This window comes from Ictidomys tridecemlineatus, chromosome 5 (assembly GCF_052094955.1).
Source record: "Ictidomys tridecemlineatus isolate mIctTri1 chromosome 5, mIctTri1.hap1, whole genome shotgun sequence".
NCBI lineage: Eukaryota > Metazoa > Chordata > Mammalia > Rodentia > Sciuridae > Ictidomys > Ictidomys tridecemlineatus.
Genome location: NC_135481.1, coordinates 97,091,688 through 97,109,112, shown reverse-complemented (window position 1 = coordinate 97,109,112; position 17,425 = coordinate 97,091,688). Strand labels below are relative to the sequence as shown.

The window sequence follows — 17,425 nt, the reverse complement described above, 5'->3', positions numbered from 1 at the left end:
TAGATTTAATTAACAACTCTCAGAATCAACCTAATTGTGGTTTCCCCCACATTAGTATTAAAAAGTTATCTGTTGGCTGGATACAGTGATTCACATCTGTAATCCTAGCAATTCAGGAGGCTGATACAAGACGATCACAAGTTTGAGGCCACAGTGAAATTTATCAAGACTCTTAGCAACTTAACAAGACTTTCTCAAAATAAAAAATTAAAAGGACCGGGGATGGGCTGGGAACGTGGCCTGGCATGCGTGCGGCCCGGGTTCGATCCTCAGCACCACATACCAACAAGAATGTTGTGTCCGCCGAGAACTAGAAAATAAATATTGAAAATTCTCTTTCTCTTTCTCTCTCTCTCTCTCTCTCTCTCTCTCTCTCTCTCTCTCTCTCTCTCTCTCTCTCTCTCTCTCTCCCCCCTCTCTCTTAAAATAAAAAAAAAAAAAAGGACCGGGGATGTAGCTCAGTGGTAAAGTGCCTCCAGGTGCCAAAAAAAAAAAAAAAAAAATTATTTGTTATGATGGTGGTGCAAATTCTTTTTCAGTTTTCTGTCTTTACTATTCTGGGTCCCCTAGCATCATAATAGAATTATTTAAACCTCCATAACCCATTTAAAGGCACACCTAAACAAATACTTTAAAATACACTGGAATTTGTGGTTTAAAATCTTTTCATTTAGACACTCTAAAATAGGATTGCCATGTTTAGCATATAAATGTTATGCATTGTAGACAAAGAGTAGACATATTACAAAGATTAAATGATATAAAAAATTTGTTGTTCATCTAAAATTCAAATTTAACTAGGCAGTTTGCATTTCATTGGTAACCCACTCTTAAAAAAGACCTCTATTAAAGAAGTACTCTAGATTAGACAAAGAGAAATGAAGGGAAGGGAGGGGGAATGGGAATAGGAAAGACAGTAGAATGAATCAGACATTACTGTCCTATGTGCACATATGATTACACAACCAATGTAATTCTATATCATGTACAACCAGAAGAATGAGAAGTTAAATTCATATGTGTATAATGTCAAAAATATACTCTACTATCATGTATAACTTACAAGAACAAATTTTAAAATATTTAAAAAATAGAAAGATTTCTATTACTGGTGCATGCCTGTAATCCCAGCACCTTGGGAGGCTGAGGCAGGAAATTTGTAAGTTCAAAACCAGCCTCAGCAACTTACAGAGACCCTGTATCTAAAATTTAAAAAAAAAAAAAAAAAAAAAAAAAACTGGGCATGTGGCTCAATGGTTAAGTGCCCCTGGATTCAATCCCCAGTACTGGGAAAAAACAAGAAGACCTCTATTAGCTACATAATGGAGTTACACTTTCAACTATGAATAAGAAAGACATTTTCTTATTCATAAGGTAGATGAAGCAACATATCCTAATAGGATTCAATTACTAAATGGTTACAGATCTTGAAATATCTGTATGAATACAGAGTATCGAGGCTATTTTTCAAGTTATTCAGGTATCAGAGTTTTCCCAAGTTTTCTGGGGGATGGCTCTTGTTTTTTTTTTTTAATCCTAGCAGATCTGTGAATATGACAATATCACATGGGAAGTAGTGAATGGGCTGCATAGAAAATAAGAAAATATCAGTAGCACATTCATAAAGGGTGAAATGTGAAGCTAATTTGTGGCACATACCTGTAATCTCTGCTTCTTAGGAGGCTAAGAAAGGAGAATTGTAAGTTCAAGGTGAACCTGCATAACTCAGTGAGAAAAAAAATGTATATAAAAAACAAAAAGGCCTGGAGATGTAGCTCAGCAGTAGAGCACTCCTGTTTCAAGCCCCAGAAGGTGGGTGGGGTGGGGGTGTGAAAGGGTGAAATGAAAAAGATAACAATTCATAGGCCTTTCTCATCAGTTCTGACCTAGTAATCAGTGTTCAAGTTACCCAATCTATAAAATTGATCCAAAACACTCTAAGGACTTTCTTTAAACTTAAGCTTTTATACATTGTTATACATATATGTTCAAACATTCTGGAGGCTAGAGAAGTAACTCCAATTTTGGAGGATTGGAGGCTCTATAGAGTACACTAGGTTTCAACCAGTAATTAAATATGAGGTAACAACATCTATAAGCTTGGCCTTAGCATTGTATAGGAGCTGGGGAGTAATTTAGGCCAAGTGTAAAAGCTTCACATTCTGAAAATAATAGTGGAAGAACACAACACTTCTGAATTAAGAAAAATAAAATTGAGAGAGGGACATGATTAGAAGGAAACTTCTAGAATTCTACTAATCGCAGTTCCTCAGATTGGTACAACTGATGGCAATCTCTGGATCACCAGTCATCAAGTCAAAGTTTGACAGAGAAGGATGACCCACAGGAGCAGCCTTGCTCTGCTTGAGGATTGTTCAACACTTGAAATGAGCTTCGGATCAGTTCTTGGCTGAAGTCCACCTGGGCCCCCTTTACGAAGGCCAAGCTATCAGAATCAACCACAACTCTTGCCCCACCCTGTTCGAATACTCTGAAAAGACAGGAGGAAGGCATTAATGAATACCGCAAACACCAAAAACAGGATACCCTCTAGGGCCCGAAGTGCATATTCTAAAGCGGGAGATCCCTTATTACCTCTTAATAGGTGCTGATTGTCTTTGAAGCAAAAAAAATAAATACTGGGAAATACCTATGGACTTGGGCCTGGAATCTAGTCCAGCCTGACTCTCTACCCATTACCCCATGGACTAAGCAGGCCAATTTTCCTTCTACAATTTAGTTATTTTGAATCGAGCCGACCAATCTTACTGCATCCTCACAGTGTCAGAAAGGCGGTGGTTAATCGTCTTTAACAAGCCCTTTAAATCTGGAATAAAATTGCACCTTAAACTGGTCACTTTTTCCCCTCCCACATATTCTGAGGACCCGCCCCCTCCTCCTTGCCTGTCGTCGGGGTTGACAACTGTATCCAGTGAAAATTTGTACTGGAATCCCGAGCATCCACCTCCCTCCACCTCCAGCCTGAGGAATTCTGACCCTTCGGTGATTTCCAGAAGCCTCTGAAATGCAATAAGAGGAATCAAAAATGTCAAGCCAGCAGTGGTAAAAGGGTAGTAAAGGAGAGTCCCAGAGCTTGGCTGGGCACCGCCGCCCCGCGTCTGCCAGGCCTTCTTACCCGGACGCAGCTGTCTGTAAGGTGGATCTGCCCTTCGCTAGCCTCGGGGCTGGAAGACGATGCCTCCCAACGCGTCTGAAGTCCCGGACAGGATGCGGAGAGCCTGTGGTGCAAGGGAGGAGGATGAGCCCGGGAGCAGAAAGGGTCCCAGGCGACCCCCACCTGGACCATCTCATGCCAAACCCTCACCTCCCCCGGGGGTTTTAGTTTCTTATTTGTTCTGGAGGCGCAAAACCTGACACCCTTCCAGTCTTGGTACCTGCCCCTCCGCCAGGGAATGACCGCTCTCAGGGCCGTGGCCGTTAAGGACAGGCCCCTGGCGGCCGCCATCTTCCCCCAACAAACTCCGCCCCTCGGTGCGCCGTTCTCCCCTCCTCCGCCTGGAGCTCAGGAGGAGGGAAGGCGGTCGGTGGGCGTGGCCTCAATTAGACCCGCCCCCATCGTTCCTATTAGGTCGTGTAGAAGAAGTTTGATTGGCTAGAAATGCTCCTGATTGCGGAAGAGGGGCCGCACCAGTAGAACCGGGGCGGAGTCCTGAGGAGACAGGCGGGGCGGAGCGGGGCTGATCGCCGCTCGGCCCCGCCTCTGAGCGGACAAGATGGGCGGGGACAGCGGGCTGCCTTCTGGCCAGGCTCCTTGGAGCGGGGCGGGGCGCAGGCGGACCGCAGGCGGACCTCAGCAGTGGTTGCTGGTGACAGGTCGCCTGACTGGGCTCCTCCCTGCGCCCGCCCCGACTAGTTTATCTTGTGACCGCGGCAGCCACTTCGTATTTCGAGCTTGGCGCCTCGTTATCCGCGATGGGTTTCCTGGCTGTAGCGATCCTGCTCCTGGCGTTCTTCGCTACCATCCAGGCGGAGCCGGTGCATTACAAGGACTGCGGTGAGACCCTCGCCCGCCCGAGATTCCTGCGTCCTCTGCGCAGCGGCGCCCAACGCTGAGACCCCGGGGCCGGGTTGGGCGGGTTCCTGGGATGACGAGGCTCAGCCTGGACTCCGGGTGCAGTGGACTGGATTGGGGGAGGAAGTACCGGCCTTGACGAAACTTATCGCCTACAACTTTGTATCTTTCCTTTGCAACAACTCGTGTTTGGGGGGAGGGGTCCTTGTACGCTTTTTAGGTGATCCTCTTGCTGAAGTTCCCTCAAGTTTGCAGAGAAGATATCTGAAGGTCTGATACAACACAGGGGTTGAAGGAAGGGACGCTCTCTTCCTTTTTTTCTTTTTCTCTCTCCCCCTTCTTTCTTTCCTCCCTCCCTTCCTCTTTCGTTTATTTAGGGGGTACTGGGGATTGAACCCAGAGGCACTTTACCACTGAGCTACATCCCCAGCCCTTTCTATTTTGTATTTTAAAACTAAGTCTAGCTGGGTGTGGTGGTGCATGCCTGTAATCCCAGGGCCTTGAGAGGCTGAGGCAGGAGGGTCATGAGTTCAAAGACAGCCTCAGCAATGGTGAGCGCTAAGCAACCCAGTGAGACCCTGTCTCTAAATAAAATACAAAAAGGGCTGGGGATGTGACTCAGTGCTTAAGGGCCCCTGGGTTCAATCCCCCCCCCCCGCCCGCACCAAAAAAAAAAAAAAAAGAAAGAAAGAAACTAAATTGCATAGGTCCTCGCTAAATTGCTGAGGCTGGCCTCAAACTTGCCATCTTCCTTTCTTTGCCTCCCAAGTCACTGGGATTATTGGCATGCACTACCGCCAGAAAGATCGCAAGTTTCCCTTGGGCTATAGAATTTTGTGATTTTTTTAGTCAGTTTTTCCTCCTATAAAAATCATGTTTCTATTTTATGACACATTATTGACACATTATTCCCTGTTGATGCTGTGGTTGGAATCTTTGTTGGAAAATACAACAGGTATAGAAATTCTGAGTTCATCAATACATTCTACTGTCACGAATAACTAGAAAGAACAAATTTTTTAAAGAAAAGAAATTCTAAGTTCATTTAGTCAAGTCTATAAAATTAATTGTTGGAGCAGAACTCCAGCAGTTGTATTGAAAGGTGGAGATGGAAAGGTATAATGATCAATGAAAGAGGTCTGAAACTGATTTTGCAAAATATGTGAGCAGGAAGGAAACATGGAGATCACATAGTCAATCGTGAATTCCAGAGATGTTAGGTAACCTACCTAAAGTTATACAGCAGAATGGGAAAACAGGGTAAGTTTGCTCCTTTATATCCAGTGCTGGGGTAATAGTAACTGCTTACTAAATATTTGCTGAAAAAGCAAATGAGGTAATATATATTTCCCACTAGGTCATCAAAACTCACGTTGAGGGAAAAGCAAGGTTGGGGACTTGGGAAATCAAGAATTAATAAAGGGCTATTAACACTTAGCAAATGTTAAGCAAAATGTTCCACTGAATTAGAGGACTGGCATTTAAAAGATGCTACTATTGCTTCAAACTACTGCCTTTCCCTGCATTAAATTGGATGAAGACACTATGTTAATTGTTTGGAGGTACTGGAGATGAACCCAGTGATTCTCTACCATGTGCTACATCCCCAGCTTTTATTTATTTATTTATTTATTTATTTATTTTTGAGACAAGGTCTCGCTCATTTTTCAGGTTGGCCTCTAACTTTCAGTCCTCCTGTCACAACCTAACAAGTCTCTGGGATTATAGATTTGTGCCACTACACCTGCTGGACTCTATTAATTTTAATTTTAATAATGCATTCGGTCCTCACAGTCTGTTTTATAGAAAAGGAAACTAAGAAACATAGAATAACTTGCTTAAGATTTCACAACTAGGGGCTGGGGATGTGGCTCAAGCGGTAGCCCCCTTGCCTGGCATGCGTGCGGCTCCGGATCGATCCTCAGCACCACATACAAACAAAGAAGTTGTGTCTGCCGAAAAACTAAAAAATAAATATTAAAAAAAAAATTGTCTCTCTCAAAAAAAAAAAAAGATCTCACAACTAGTAAGCAGTAGGAAACAGGTGGGTCTTTGTGACCCACTTTAGATTTAAATAGTAACATTAAAAAAGAAGTGAAATAAATCTGGAAATTATTCTATTCACTTGGGGAAAAAACAAACAGGTAAACACCTATAGGAAGAACTTCTTAAAGAGAGGTAGGATTCCCATCACAGTTTTTCGATATACTTTTTTTCATAATTAATAAGCCAGCTAGCATGATTTTTATTAGTTATGACTAATTTGAACACAAACTGTAATGTGATCAGTGAATTACAATTTAGAAATATTCATATTATTGAATCACTTTAGAAAAATTACACCAAAATATTACAGAAATGTATATTGATTGCTATATCAGGTTTTTTTTACCTTTTATTTTATTTTTTTAATTTTTAATTTGTTTTAATTATACATGACAGTATAATGCATTTATATACATTGATATATCATACATAGATGGGATATCATTTCTCATTTTTCTGAGTATACATATTATAGAATCACATTGGTCATACAGTCATATACATACATAAAGAATGTCCGTTTCATTCTACTATCTTTCTTAACCCCATATCCCCTGCCTTCTCCTCCTTTCTCAATTTACTTTTGAATTGACAAATATAATGTAAAAACTTCAGCAACCACATCAAAAGATTTTGCATGCCACTTTCCACCCACTTTCCCCTGGGGTGGGATTTCCTCAAGTGAGAAATAGAACTAAGCAAACTTTGGTTTTGTAATGTTTGCAAGTTAGAGCTCAGTTTGTTCTATTGACCCTGGAAGTTCAAGAAGCTCTTGTTCTTGTAAGGGGAAAAAAAAAAAATGGATAAAAGAGCTACAAGTACAACTTTTTACTTTGATCCTACTAGATCATGTGACCTCACCTTTAAAGAATCAGGTAGACTATAGACATCGAAAGCCTTAATGTAGGTGCTGAGATCAACAGATTGTTAAAGTTCAGGGATTTTTGTTTATTTTCTGTCTACAGAAGGTGGGATAAAGTGAAAGAGGGTACATCTCATACTATTTAGGGTGCTGAATATGTTCAGTTTAAGAAGTTTACTATAAGTGGGGTATGGTGGTGCTCATCTGTAATCCCAGCGAACGGGAAGGCAAAGGCAGAAGGATCACAAATTTGAGGCCAACTTCAGCAACTTAGCAATGTCCTAACCAACTTAGCCAGAGACTCTGTCTCAAAATTAAAAAAAAAAAAAAAAAAAAAAAAAAAAAACTTTAAAAGGGCTGGGTATGTGGCTCAATGGTAAATTGCCTCTGGGTTCAATTCCTAGTACTCCCCCCCCAAAAAAAAAAACTTTGCTATAAAGGAGAAGCAAGCTGGGGAATAAGGGTTATTTCCATCCTTGCTGTTGCAGTTGGTCAATATAACTTCATTTTTTATTTGATTGGAAGAGTCTGCTTTAAAGACACTCTTCCACCAAGGGCAAGCACAGAGAAAGCAAAGTGCATCCACTTGGGCTTCTCAATTCATGTCCCACTTTTATAGTATTAAGTTAATTTGGTGACTGCAATTTGCCTGCTGTTTTCATGCATTCTGCTTTTAAGACAGTAAGACTCCATTCTATTGACTACAAACATAATTTCTGTCCATGAAGTGTATTTGAGGTTGGAGGCTCAGCTTTGGTGTCAAACTAAGCTATCAAGGAATAGCTATTTAGATTAAATTAAGGGATCGAATTCAAATATGATAAGCATAATAAAGACTTAAATGGCACTATAGTGTTCCAGATACTCATCTAAAAGCTGCATGTGTGTTAACTCACCTACCCTCTAAGGCAGGTATGATTATTATCTTCAGATGTTAACTGTATTGCCCTAAAGTTACAGGGTAAGTGATGGAACTGGTGAGATTTCATACCCGAGCAGCAGGCTCCAGAATCTGCCTCTCAGCAATGATGGCTAAATGGCAACACTTGACTTAAACTGTTACTGTTAACCAGACTCCTTACTCAACATTCTCTTCCATTCAACTATCCAGTTTTAGGGGCCTAGATAGGGAAATGGGATTGTTTTTCAAAACTTGTACTTAACTAGTGCAGGTGGTTGTATACACCTGTAATCCCAGTGGCTTTTGGAAGGCTGAGGCAGGAGAGCTACAAGTCCAAAGCCAGTCTCAGCAAATTAACAAGGCCCTAAATAACTTGGGGAGAACCCATCTCTAAATAAAATATAAAAAAGGGCTGAGGATGTGGTGCAGCATTTAAGCACTCCTTGGTTTTTAATCCCCAGTAAACCCCCCCACAAAAAAAGACAAACATTTGTGTGTGAGTGTGTGTGTGTGTGTGAAGCATTTATTATGTACAAAGAGCACATTTGTCCTTGATTAGAATGAGATTAAAAGAAAGAAAGGAAAAAAAAAAGACACACTCCTTGCCTCAGGGACACTTTAGGGACCACTGATTTAGAAAGACACCAGAGCGTAGCTAAAAGATGATGGGAGGGTTAGGGACAAAATGGGAGCAGCTGGTATCAGGATTGCAAATGGAAATAGTAGTACCACAACTTAAGTCATCCCTGGTGGCCCTTGTGTGCTGCTTTACAGACCTGTTTTAAGATGGAAGGAGTTTCCTGATACCGCCACCCCAGGATCTAAAGTGGGAGCTGGAGGGCTTGCTTACTCTATATACTACATAATTTGCTTCTATCAAATAGGAACAGTTTGTAACTCCTTTTAGGGAGAGTTAGTTCATTATAGAGAACATTAGCTATTCCTTAGTATCTTATTCTCTTCTTTTAGCTAACTCCTTTTAAATCTAATTTGTGAATCATTAATCAATTTTTGAAACTGGCAGGTCAGATTAATTCTATTGATGACTCTTCCTTGCATCTTCCTGCACTGCCTTATTTTTAAAACATATATAGTGTTTGTAAGCATATCATTTAGTTATATAGACATAGGCCAAGTAAGTACTTTAAAGGAAAGGAAACCTAGACTCCGTGTTCTTGTTTAACACAACTGATATTTCTGCCATCTTGACTGTGTGAAACAGCCCTATCTGGAGTGAAGTTAAATTTGGGTCCTAAGTTTTATTGGAGCTATAAAAACCTTGACCTCTGTCCTCTTTAACTCTTTGATTCTTGGGGAAAAAAAAAATCAAGGTCCTAATGACTTAGTCAAGATTTGAGGCACTGCCTATTATTTTTGAGCCAAAATATCTCATGACTTATAGAGCAGGACTCAGGTTTCTTCCCCATGGAAGACAAGAGAATCCAAAACTATGGAAAGAGTGCAGTTCACAGTTCAGAAATGGAAATAGCTTTTCAAGAGTCATTTCCTCTCAGGATGGAAGGTAATTCTATCTAGGGTCATTCCTCTTTGCAGGGTTAAGATGGTCATTCTTCTTAAATTTCTTAGTCCACTTGCAAGTGGGTGGGCTTCAGGATCAAATTTAAAAAGCCAAGCCTGGACATTCTGACACATTTCATTGTTTTACTCCTACCTTTAGCAGTAATGCTTTGTTCCTTTAGGAAGCCAGGCTGAGGTGAAAAAAAAAAAAAATGAAGAGATTTCAAGAAGATAGGATACTAGGTTTACCAAATGGTTCACCAGGAGTTTAAGGAAAGGCTATAAAATCTGGACAGAAGTTTCTTCATCACTGAAAATCACAAAGGATATGGGGTTGAACCTCTAAGACAAAAAGAGAATAATCATGAGGTGAAGGAAACCTAACAAGCTTTTCTTGGTTGATTTTGAGCCAGGATCTTCATCCAGGTTCCTCAGAGAGTTCTCAGTCAGGAATTCCTTAGGGTGTCCTTTCATTTGTCACTGTGGCTGTGTATGTAAACCTTCTTCCAGGTTCCAGTGACAGGGTTTCCAAGTCTTGGACCTGTCCATTCTAGGCAGTATGACCTTGGAGAAGTCACAGTAATCCTTCTGCTCTTCTGTTTTCTAACCTCTAAAACAAGGATGGTAAAGTCATTGTGCTGTTATTTTTATTTTTTTTTCCTTATCCTCAGGGGCCTCGGCTTTCTCTCGTTCTTGCCACCCATGGTATAATCTTTATTCTAAACATAGAATGACTCAGGAGCTAAGAACTCCTAGAGCCTGGAACTCTAAAGAGGTTCTATCTGTTCTGAGTTCTGGCAGACTTCCCAACAAATAATAAGCACCTTAAAACAGAATTTGCTCTTGAAGAATTTGGGGTAGAAAGATGATGTAACTCTTTTTTATTTGTTTTGCAGTACTGAGGGGTGAAGACAGGGGCACTCTACCTCTGAACTTCATCCCTAGCCCTTTTTTTAAATTTTGAGACAGGGCCTCACTAAGTTGCTGAGACTGGCCTCAAACTTATGATCATCCTGCCTCAGCCTCCCAAGTAACTGGGATTACAGGCACATGCTACCACACTGGCTGATGTGACTCATTTCTGAGCTTCCTCCTTGGAAGAAAAACAACCTTTTAGCTATTTTTACATAAGGTGCAGTTTTTGAACAACTTTCATCAAATTTACATACTTACATCTTTGCTAGAAAGGGGAAATAGGAATATTTTGATTAAAGGAAGATTGGGGTAACTTTTTTGTTTTTTTGGTTCTGGGGATTGAACCCAGAGGTATTCTACTACTGAGCTACATCTCCAGCCCTTTTTAAATTTATATTTGAGATGAGAACTTGTTAAGTTGTCCAGATTGGCCTTAAATTTTAATCTTCCTGTGAGGCAAACATTTTCAAGGCTTAAGTTTAAATTGTGAACTCACCCCCCTTACCATTTGGAATGCAAAATAAGAATCTGGAAGCATTTGGAGTTTCTTTGGTTGTAGTTTAATCTCTTTAATATAATCTTTTGTGTGCATGGTTTCTAACAAATATTATCTTTCTCTTTGTGAAGAGACCAATGACTTCCTTTTTGTCCAATTTATAGGATATGATTTTAGCAGCAAGACAAACCAAATTCTCATTTTTAATTGAAAGAGTCCATACCAGGAAAGCATCAAAAAAGAACAGGCACTCACTAAACGGGAGAGAGCGACCTTTCTGTTAGGTAGTGGTCAATATTTCCACCTATTTCAATTCGTTTTTTCTTTTTTCCCAGGTTCTAGAGTTGGAGTTATAAAAGAGGTCAATGTGAACCCATGCCCCAACCAGCCCTGTGAACTGAAGAAAGGACAGTCCTACAGTGTCAATGTCACCTTCACTAGCAGTGAGTAAACATGGTTTGACCTTAAATTTATGCTAAAGCATAGCATAAACATCAGGTATTAGAATCAACATGGGAACATAGGGTTGGAGGGTTGGCAGTCAGGAATTCTGTGACCTCCCTTCCAGTTTGTGCAAGGCTGGATTCACTATTCCCTTAGACACCCTTCTTGTACCAACTTCCCATATGCCCCTTTCTAAGAGTCCCTGGCTCCCAGACTCCCTCTAAGCATGGAGGGTGATTTTCCTGTGTTCACAGGTTAGAAAAGACAGCATGACTTTTCTCTCTCCTACCTTGGCCCATATTACACAGCAGGATTTTATGGGAACAGATCTGGCTACAGACTGTTACTTTAGTACAGATTACAATTCTGTAAACTTTGTAACTTCCCCAGAATATTATTTTAAGCACCCTACCTTTCAGCCATTAAGCCTGCAACCATCTGAAAATGAAGGTACAATTAATACTTAGTAGCCTCTGTAAGGTTTAGAGAATCCTCTGGGACACACAAACCACGTCTGAGCCGTCTTCTTCAATGTGAAGAAGCAGTATTGGGTTGTTGTCATGTACCACGTTCATCACCTTCAGATTGCCAGAAAGAAGAAATGTAAAATGTTTATTTCTGGATAGAGTATCTACCTTGAATCTGTCTCTCATTTCTGTGCCATGGAACTTGACTAGACAGTCAATAAGAAAATTCAAAGTGCCTGTTATGTCCTTTCCATGAGCCTATAGACTGCTCTAACTGTAAGCTCCCTGTTCTCTCTCTTGCACTGTACCATGGCCCCTCAATTATTAATAAATAAAAAAGTCAAGCACAATGGTGCATATCTATAATCCCAGAGGCTCAGGAGGAAGGAAGATTACAAGTTCAAAGCCAGCCTTGGCAATTTAGCAAGGCCCTAAGCAACTCAGTGAGACCCTATCTCTAAATAAAATACAGAAAGGGCTGGGATGTGACTCAGTAGTTATGTACTCCTGGGTTTAACCCAAAAATAAAGAAATAAAAGAAATGCCTTCTAAACATAAGTCATCCCAATCCAGGCAGAAAGAATGAAACAGCCATTACTCTACATCTCCAAAATACCTATCAGCTCATGACTCTGATTAACTTCATAATACCTTTATTCCTTCTGCCCATTCTATCATATGGAGGGTAGAGGCTACCAAGAAATGTAGCCTAGTCTTTTTAATCTTACCTAATATCTAAAAAGTTAACGATTTCATGTTGTAACAGATCATGGTATTAATATATATTTATATACAATATACTTTTACAGAAACTCATGTAACTAGTAATTACTAAAATTTACTGCCGAAAAGTAGTGGCCTTCTCAGGTAAGCTTATTTGTCCAGGTAGCTCTGTTCTCCTGAGAAACTATGAAAGGCAGTGGAGAGCAAGGTGGGGTTAGGAGAGAGAAAACAGCTCCTGTTGCCTGGCAGTCTGTGCATCCCTGCAATCCCAGCTACTCAAGAGCCTGAAGCCGGAGGATCACAAGTTCAGGGCCAGCCTGGGCAGCTTAGCAAGACTCTCCATAAAATGAAAAGTTTAAGGGGCTGGGTTTGTAGCTCAGTGGTAAATAAATAAATATATATATTTTTTAAAAGAAAAGTTTAAAAGTGTGGGGGGCGGGGGGAGCAGGGATAAAGCTCAGTGGTAGAGTGCTTACTTAATATACAAGAGACCTGGGTTCAATTCCTGGTCTCCCACTGCCAAAAAAAAAAAAAAGCAGCCCCTGTTGATTGATTGCATGGTGCTAGGTACTAAGCATAACTTCGAGAAGTAGACCCTAGGAATTATGAAATGTGGACCTGCTGATTTGCTTGAGAACCTATCTGAAGATTTGATTTAGAGTTTTTAGATAGGCTATTTTCTTCACCTTTTGATTCTTTTTCCTCGTAGATACGGAATCTGAAAATAGCACAGCCTTCGTGGAAGGCATCCTGATGGGTGTGCCAGTCCCCTTTCCCATTCCTGAGTCTGATGGTTGTAAGAGTGGAATCAACTGCCCCATCCAAAAAGACAAGACCTATAGCTACATGAATAAACTGCCAGTAAAGACTGAATACCCCTCTGTAAGTGACACTGTTGAGGACTCTGGGGACCTTGGGATAGGATTAGAAACCTGAGGACAGGGGACTAGAAATCAAAGACTGGGGAACAGGGCACCTCATCTCTATGATGAAGAAGCAGGAGACTTAAGGGAGAGGAGAAAGATTTGAATGTTAGAATCATGAAGAAGGGCAGATATTTTTATGTGCCTTTGTTCTTTCACTGGACCTAATGACATCATTTTTACATATAGTGTTTCACTTGATATCATGAACAACCTGTGTGGAGGTGATATCAGCTCTGTCTCAGAGACAAAGAAATCTGAGCCTTTGATGTTATATAGTTAGTGGCTATAAGAATAGCCTAAGTTTAAAGCTGAGTCTTGTAACTCCCAAGCCTGGGCAATGTTAAAACATTTCAGCGAGGTACCAGATAGTTCAAGGTCCAAGTTGACTTAGCGTTGTCATCAGAAAACCCTGATTTTTCCTTCAATCTCTTAACAAGAGAACAATACAGTTTTTTAGCTCTATAGCAGAGAGGTAACTTATTGCACCATCTCTTCTTACCTCTACCTATACCTCTGACCCATCCCTGCTTACCTATGTTTTCTGCCAAGCACTTCTGAGTAGATGGTGCCGGGGTGAGCCTGTTTAAAGGTATGACTCGTAGCTGGGTGGTGGTGCACAATTATAATCCCAGTGACTTGGGAGGCTGAGGCAGGAGGGATCACAAATTCAAGGCCAGCCTAGGCAACTTAGCAAGACCCTGTCTCAAAATAAAAAATAACAAGGACTGGAGATGTAGTTCAGTGGTAGAGTGCCCCTGGGTTCAACCCCCAATATATAAAGAGATTCACATATAGGGAATCTATGCTTAAGGGATGTTAGCAACCCTGAAGGTCAGAGACAGGTTTGTAAAATAGCAGAGTAGGCCATGTGATCCTGGGACTTCCAAACCCCAGTTATGTACAGTGTCTAGTCAGGGCTGCATGCAGGGTAGGTATTTAACATTTGATAGTCACTTAATTAAGTCATTCTTAAATGAATTACATTTAATTTGAAAATTAGCTCAAACTGCATTAGTCAATACTAAGTAAGTGAAGCAGTAGTTCATGCATATAGTCATAAAAAACTTACAAAGCAAGTTTCCAAAAGCTTTTATCTTTGTCAATCAAATATTGCATGGTGAAGAAACCTTTGAGTACAAAAGAGAGGTAGTAACTAATGACAGGTGAGCTGATGTCTACATAAGAAAGGACTTGCAGGTGTCAGTGAGTTAAGAATTAGAAGAAACAGGGCTGGGAGTGTGGCTCAGGGGTTGAGTACCCCGAGTTCCATCCCTGGCACCAAAATAAAAAGTCTTTGGGCCATCTTTTGTGCTTTGACATTTATATTTATGGTTAACAAGAAAGTTGCCTTATACCGAAGAATCTTTCTGTTCCTCAACATTACTATTGGAGGGTGGGGTTGTGGCTCAATGGTAGAGTGCTTACCTAGCACATGTGAGGCACTGGGTTGGATCCTCAGCACCACATAAAAATAAATAAATAAAATAAAAGTATTGTCCATCTACAACCAAAAAAAAAAAATTACTATTGGAGAAGGTTAGATTAGATTGCCAAATATTAAATGTAAAATTATTATTCCCAGAAGGATTTATGTAAATGCCATTGATCTAAGAGGGACAAGAATGCTTTAGAAATTATATTTGATAGATTGACTTTTAGAATGGCTATTGCTAACACCAAATCATAGGCATAACTTGGTTCATTCCTCTAAGTTTAAGCCACGGTTGGTGCCCATTTCCTAAGTGGGCTTCCTAATGGCATGATTTAAGAAGAAAACTATGAGGAATTAGGTAATTGTTTTTTATAATTTCTATTTAGGCTACATAATTAAGCCACTTATGGATTAAGGTCAAGTCCTCATTTCATTTTTCCCAATTCATTTTCTCTTTTTCCAGATAAAACTGGTAGTAAAGTGGGAACTTGTGGATGACAGTCACAAATCTTTCTTCTGCTGGGAAATCCCAATACAGATCAAAAGCTAGAGCTATTTGATGCTGATTTGTCTATGTGGAGGTGAGAGGGCATGGATGGAAGGAGGGGAAGAAATGGGGAAGAAATCCAACCTGAAACTGCATGAGTGTCATAAGATGAAAGGAAATTCATCATGAAAGGAAATTATGCCTCTCAACTTCCAAAAGCATCTGAGGCCCTGTTTCTTGAGAGCTTAGAACTGGTACCTTTGTAATATCCTTTGTAAAAAGGTGGAAGGAAAGAAGAGAAAGTGAAGTGAAACTGTAGGGCTTGGTTCAACTGTCTCCATTGTTTTTTGCTGTTGGAATAAGGTGGGCCCAACCTGACAGAACAAAGGAAGTTGCTTAAGGCTATCAGATACCTTCCCTAGGGCTACTGGGCTTCCTAACCACTTCTGTCTAACTGGGATGTTACATCTACAGGTTCCTCCTCTGTAAGTGCCTCACTGAGTCTGGTGCATCTGAACAAGAAATCTGCTGGCTCTGAACAGCACCTCCACCTCCATTGCCTCAACAGTAGTGATCTGTTCTCTACTGATATCCAGAGATTCATAGGAGATGTCATGTTCTACAGCAGGAAGTCAGCTGTGGATAACTGGTTCTCTGTGGTTATCTCATGTCTTTTGTTCTGTCTTAGGTGGTTTTCGTTAAAAGCAACAGTTGGTTACCAGATGTTTCTTTCTTTCTTTCTTTCTTTCTTTTTTTTTTTTTAACAATATTAACTTGTATCCTCTTTCTGAACCTAGAAATGAACCTTTGTATAAATAAAAACTTGTCAGTCTTGTCTTCTGCATTTGGGCGGTGGTCATGTGCTTCTTACACATAGTGCATTCCCCAGACCCGTGGGAGGTGGGTACCCAGTTCCATGTCCCTGAGAGACTCTCTTTCCTCCTTTTTGCCCAGTTAGACCTCATCTATCTTTTGATACAAAGTGACCTTGTTTCACTTTATTTTGCACATACAGAGTATGCTTGATAGAAACAGTGAAAGCTAACATCACCTAGTTGAATAATAACACCTGAAAGGGTGAGGCATGGTGATCTTTTGGGAACCATCCACCATGATGGAGAAAGCCTCAGAGCTTACAAATAAAATGTGAAGTTGAAGTAGGTACTGGTTAAATTAGCTAAAGTTTGGAGTTTTCTGCTCTCAAGGTAAAAAGTATAATTATGGGGTACACAGTTTGCCATTTCAAGTCCACATACTGTGAGCTTTTAGGTGGGACTGGGGTTATCACAATATTCATAACTGAGTTGAATAATGAGCACGTTGGAAAATCATCCACTGTTAAATAAAAGTAACTCTTTTCTCAGTTGAGTTCTGACAAAATGTTTATGAGCAGATAATTCATTTTGGTCCAGTTCTTATTATGCCCATAAGTTCCATAGACCCTTGAATTTCTTTGGCCTGTGAGTTTCCCAGTATAAACCACCAGGGGACAGCAATGGGTCAGGAACGAAGTTATCAACACTCAAGTTTGCTAGTTAATGCTGGCAGCCGTTTGACCACAGTACCATTTAAGCCATCTTTCATATATCCTATCCCACTGAGTCTAGAGGAATAGCCCACCTTGTCTCCCAATGCAGACCCTAAACGTATCAAAATTGTGTGAATCCCAAAGGTGGTTAAGTGTTGTGGTCTCTGGCTTCAAACTGTGGTTGAATCTGGCTCCACCATTTAATTCATAGGACTACAAATGAGAGCTTTCAATCCCTTTATCTCTCTGTGTTTCAGTTTCCTTATCTGTTAAGTAGGGATAATGATAGGAGGGGAGGGCTGAGAGGATTAAATGAAATGAGGCATGTGAAACGCTTAGATGACCCATGGCATGTATTATACTTGTTGTCAAAGTTAGCTTTTGTTGTAGGAGACAGACACTGTTCTTTGTCTGGAAATAGCAGGAAAATCAGGAGGTTCAGTCTGATGTGTGTGATGTCTCCTTAGGAGCGAGGCTAGCTTCTGTGCACAGGAACTTCCTCGGGGACTCAGAAAAACCGCAGTTTTTATACATGTTTGCTGACTCCCTATTCCCAGAAGATTCCTCATGCTTTTTAGCTCCTTTGAGGTTAACAGCTACCTGCCCTCATGTGTTTTAAAAAAAGGACAAAAGCAGCTCAGCTAGTA

At 40.7% G+C, this 17,425-nt stretch overlaps 2 protein-coding genes across 3 annotated transcripts; one reads left to right on the top strand and one right to left on the bottom strand.

Moving 5' to 3' along the window:
• Positions 1–1,945: 1,945 nt before the first annotated feature.
• Positions 1,946–3,552, bottom strand: Isca2 (iron-sulfur cluster assembly 2). The gene is made up of 4 exons (XM_005321235.5): positions 3,396–3,552; positions 3,137–3,239; positions 2,905–3,020; positions 1,946–2,491 (listed from the first exon to the last, which is right to left on the bottom strand). Exons 1-4 carry the CDS (start codon positions 3,464–3,466, stop codon positions 2,317–2,319), a joined length of 465 nt encoding a protein of 154 aa, XP_005321292.1. The 5' UTR covers positions 3,467–3,552; the 3' UTR covers positions 1,946–2,316.
• Positions 3,553–3,842: 290 nt separating this feature from the next.
• Npc2 (NPC intracellular cholesterol transporter 2) lies at positions 3,843–16,094 on the top strand. Of its 2 annotated transcripts, XM_005321234.5 has the most exons (5): positions 3,848–4,015; positions 11,107–11,214; positions 13,115–13,287; positions 15,227–15,344; positions 15,725–16,094. In XM_005321234.5, exons 1-4 carry the CDS (start codon positions 3,934–3,936, stop codon positions 15,311–15,313), a joined length of 450 nt encoding a protein of 149 aa, XP_005321291.1. In that variant the 5' UTR covers positions 3,848–3,933; the 3' UTR covers positions 15,314–15,344; positions 15,725–16,094. The 2 variants fall into 2 exon arrangements, with proteins under 2 accessions (XP_040130797.1, XP_005321291.1); XM_040274863.2 differs by lacking the exon at positions 15,227–15,344 and having other exon boundaries at positions 3,843–4,015.
• The last annotated feature ends 1,331 nt before the right edge of the window (positions 16,095–17,425 follow it).

Bases quoted from the DNA above. Each gene is read 5' to 3' on its own strand.
- Isca2 (XM_005321235.5), bottom strand. From the start codon at position 3,466: ATGGCGGCCGCCAGGGGCCTGTCCTTAACGGCCACGGCCCTGAGAGCG. The intron at 3,240-3,395 runs GTACCAAGACTG...CTTGCACCACAG, and splicing joins ATTCCCTGGCGGAGGGGCAG to GCTCTCCGCATCCTGTCCGG. The intron at 2,492-2,904 runs GCAAGGAGGAGG...CTGTCTTTTCAG, and splicing joins GTTGTCAACCCCGACGACAG to AGTATTCGAACAGGGTGGGG.
- Npc2 (XM_005321234.5), top strand. From the start codon at position 3,934: ATGGGTTTCCTGGCTGTAGCGATCCTGCTCCTGGCGTTCTTCGCTACC. The intron at 11,215-13,114 runs GTGAGTAAACAT...TTTTCCTCGTAG, and splicing joins CAATGTCACCTTCACTAGCA to ATACGGAATCTGAAAATAGC. The intron at 13,288-15,226 runs GTAAGTGACACT...CTCTTTTTCCAG, and splicing joins TAAAGACTGAATACCCCTCT to ATAAAACTGGTAGTAAAGTG.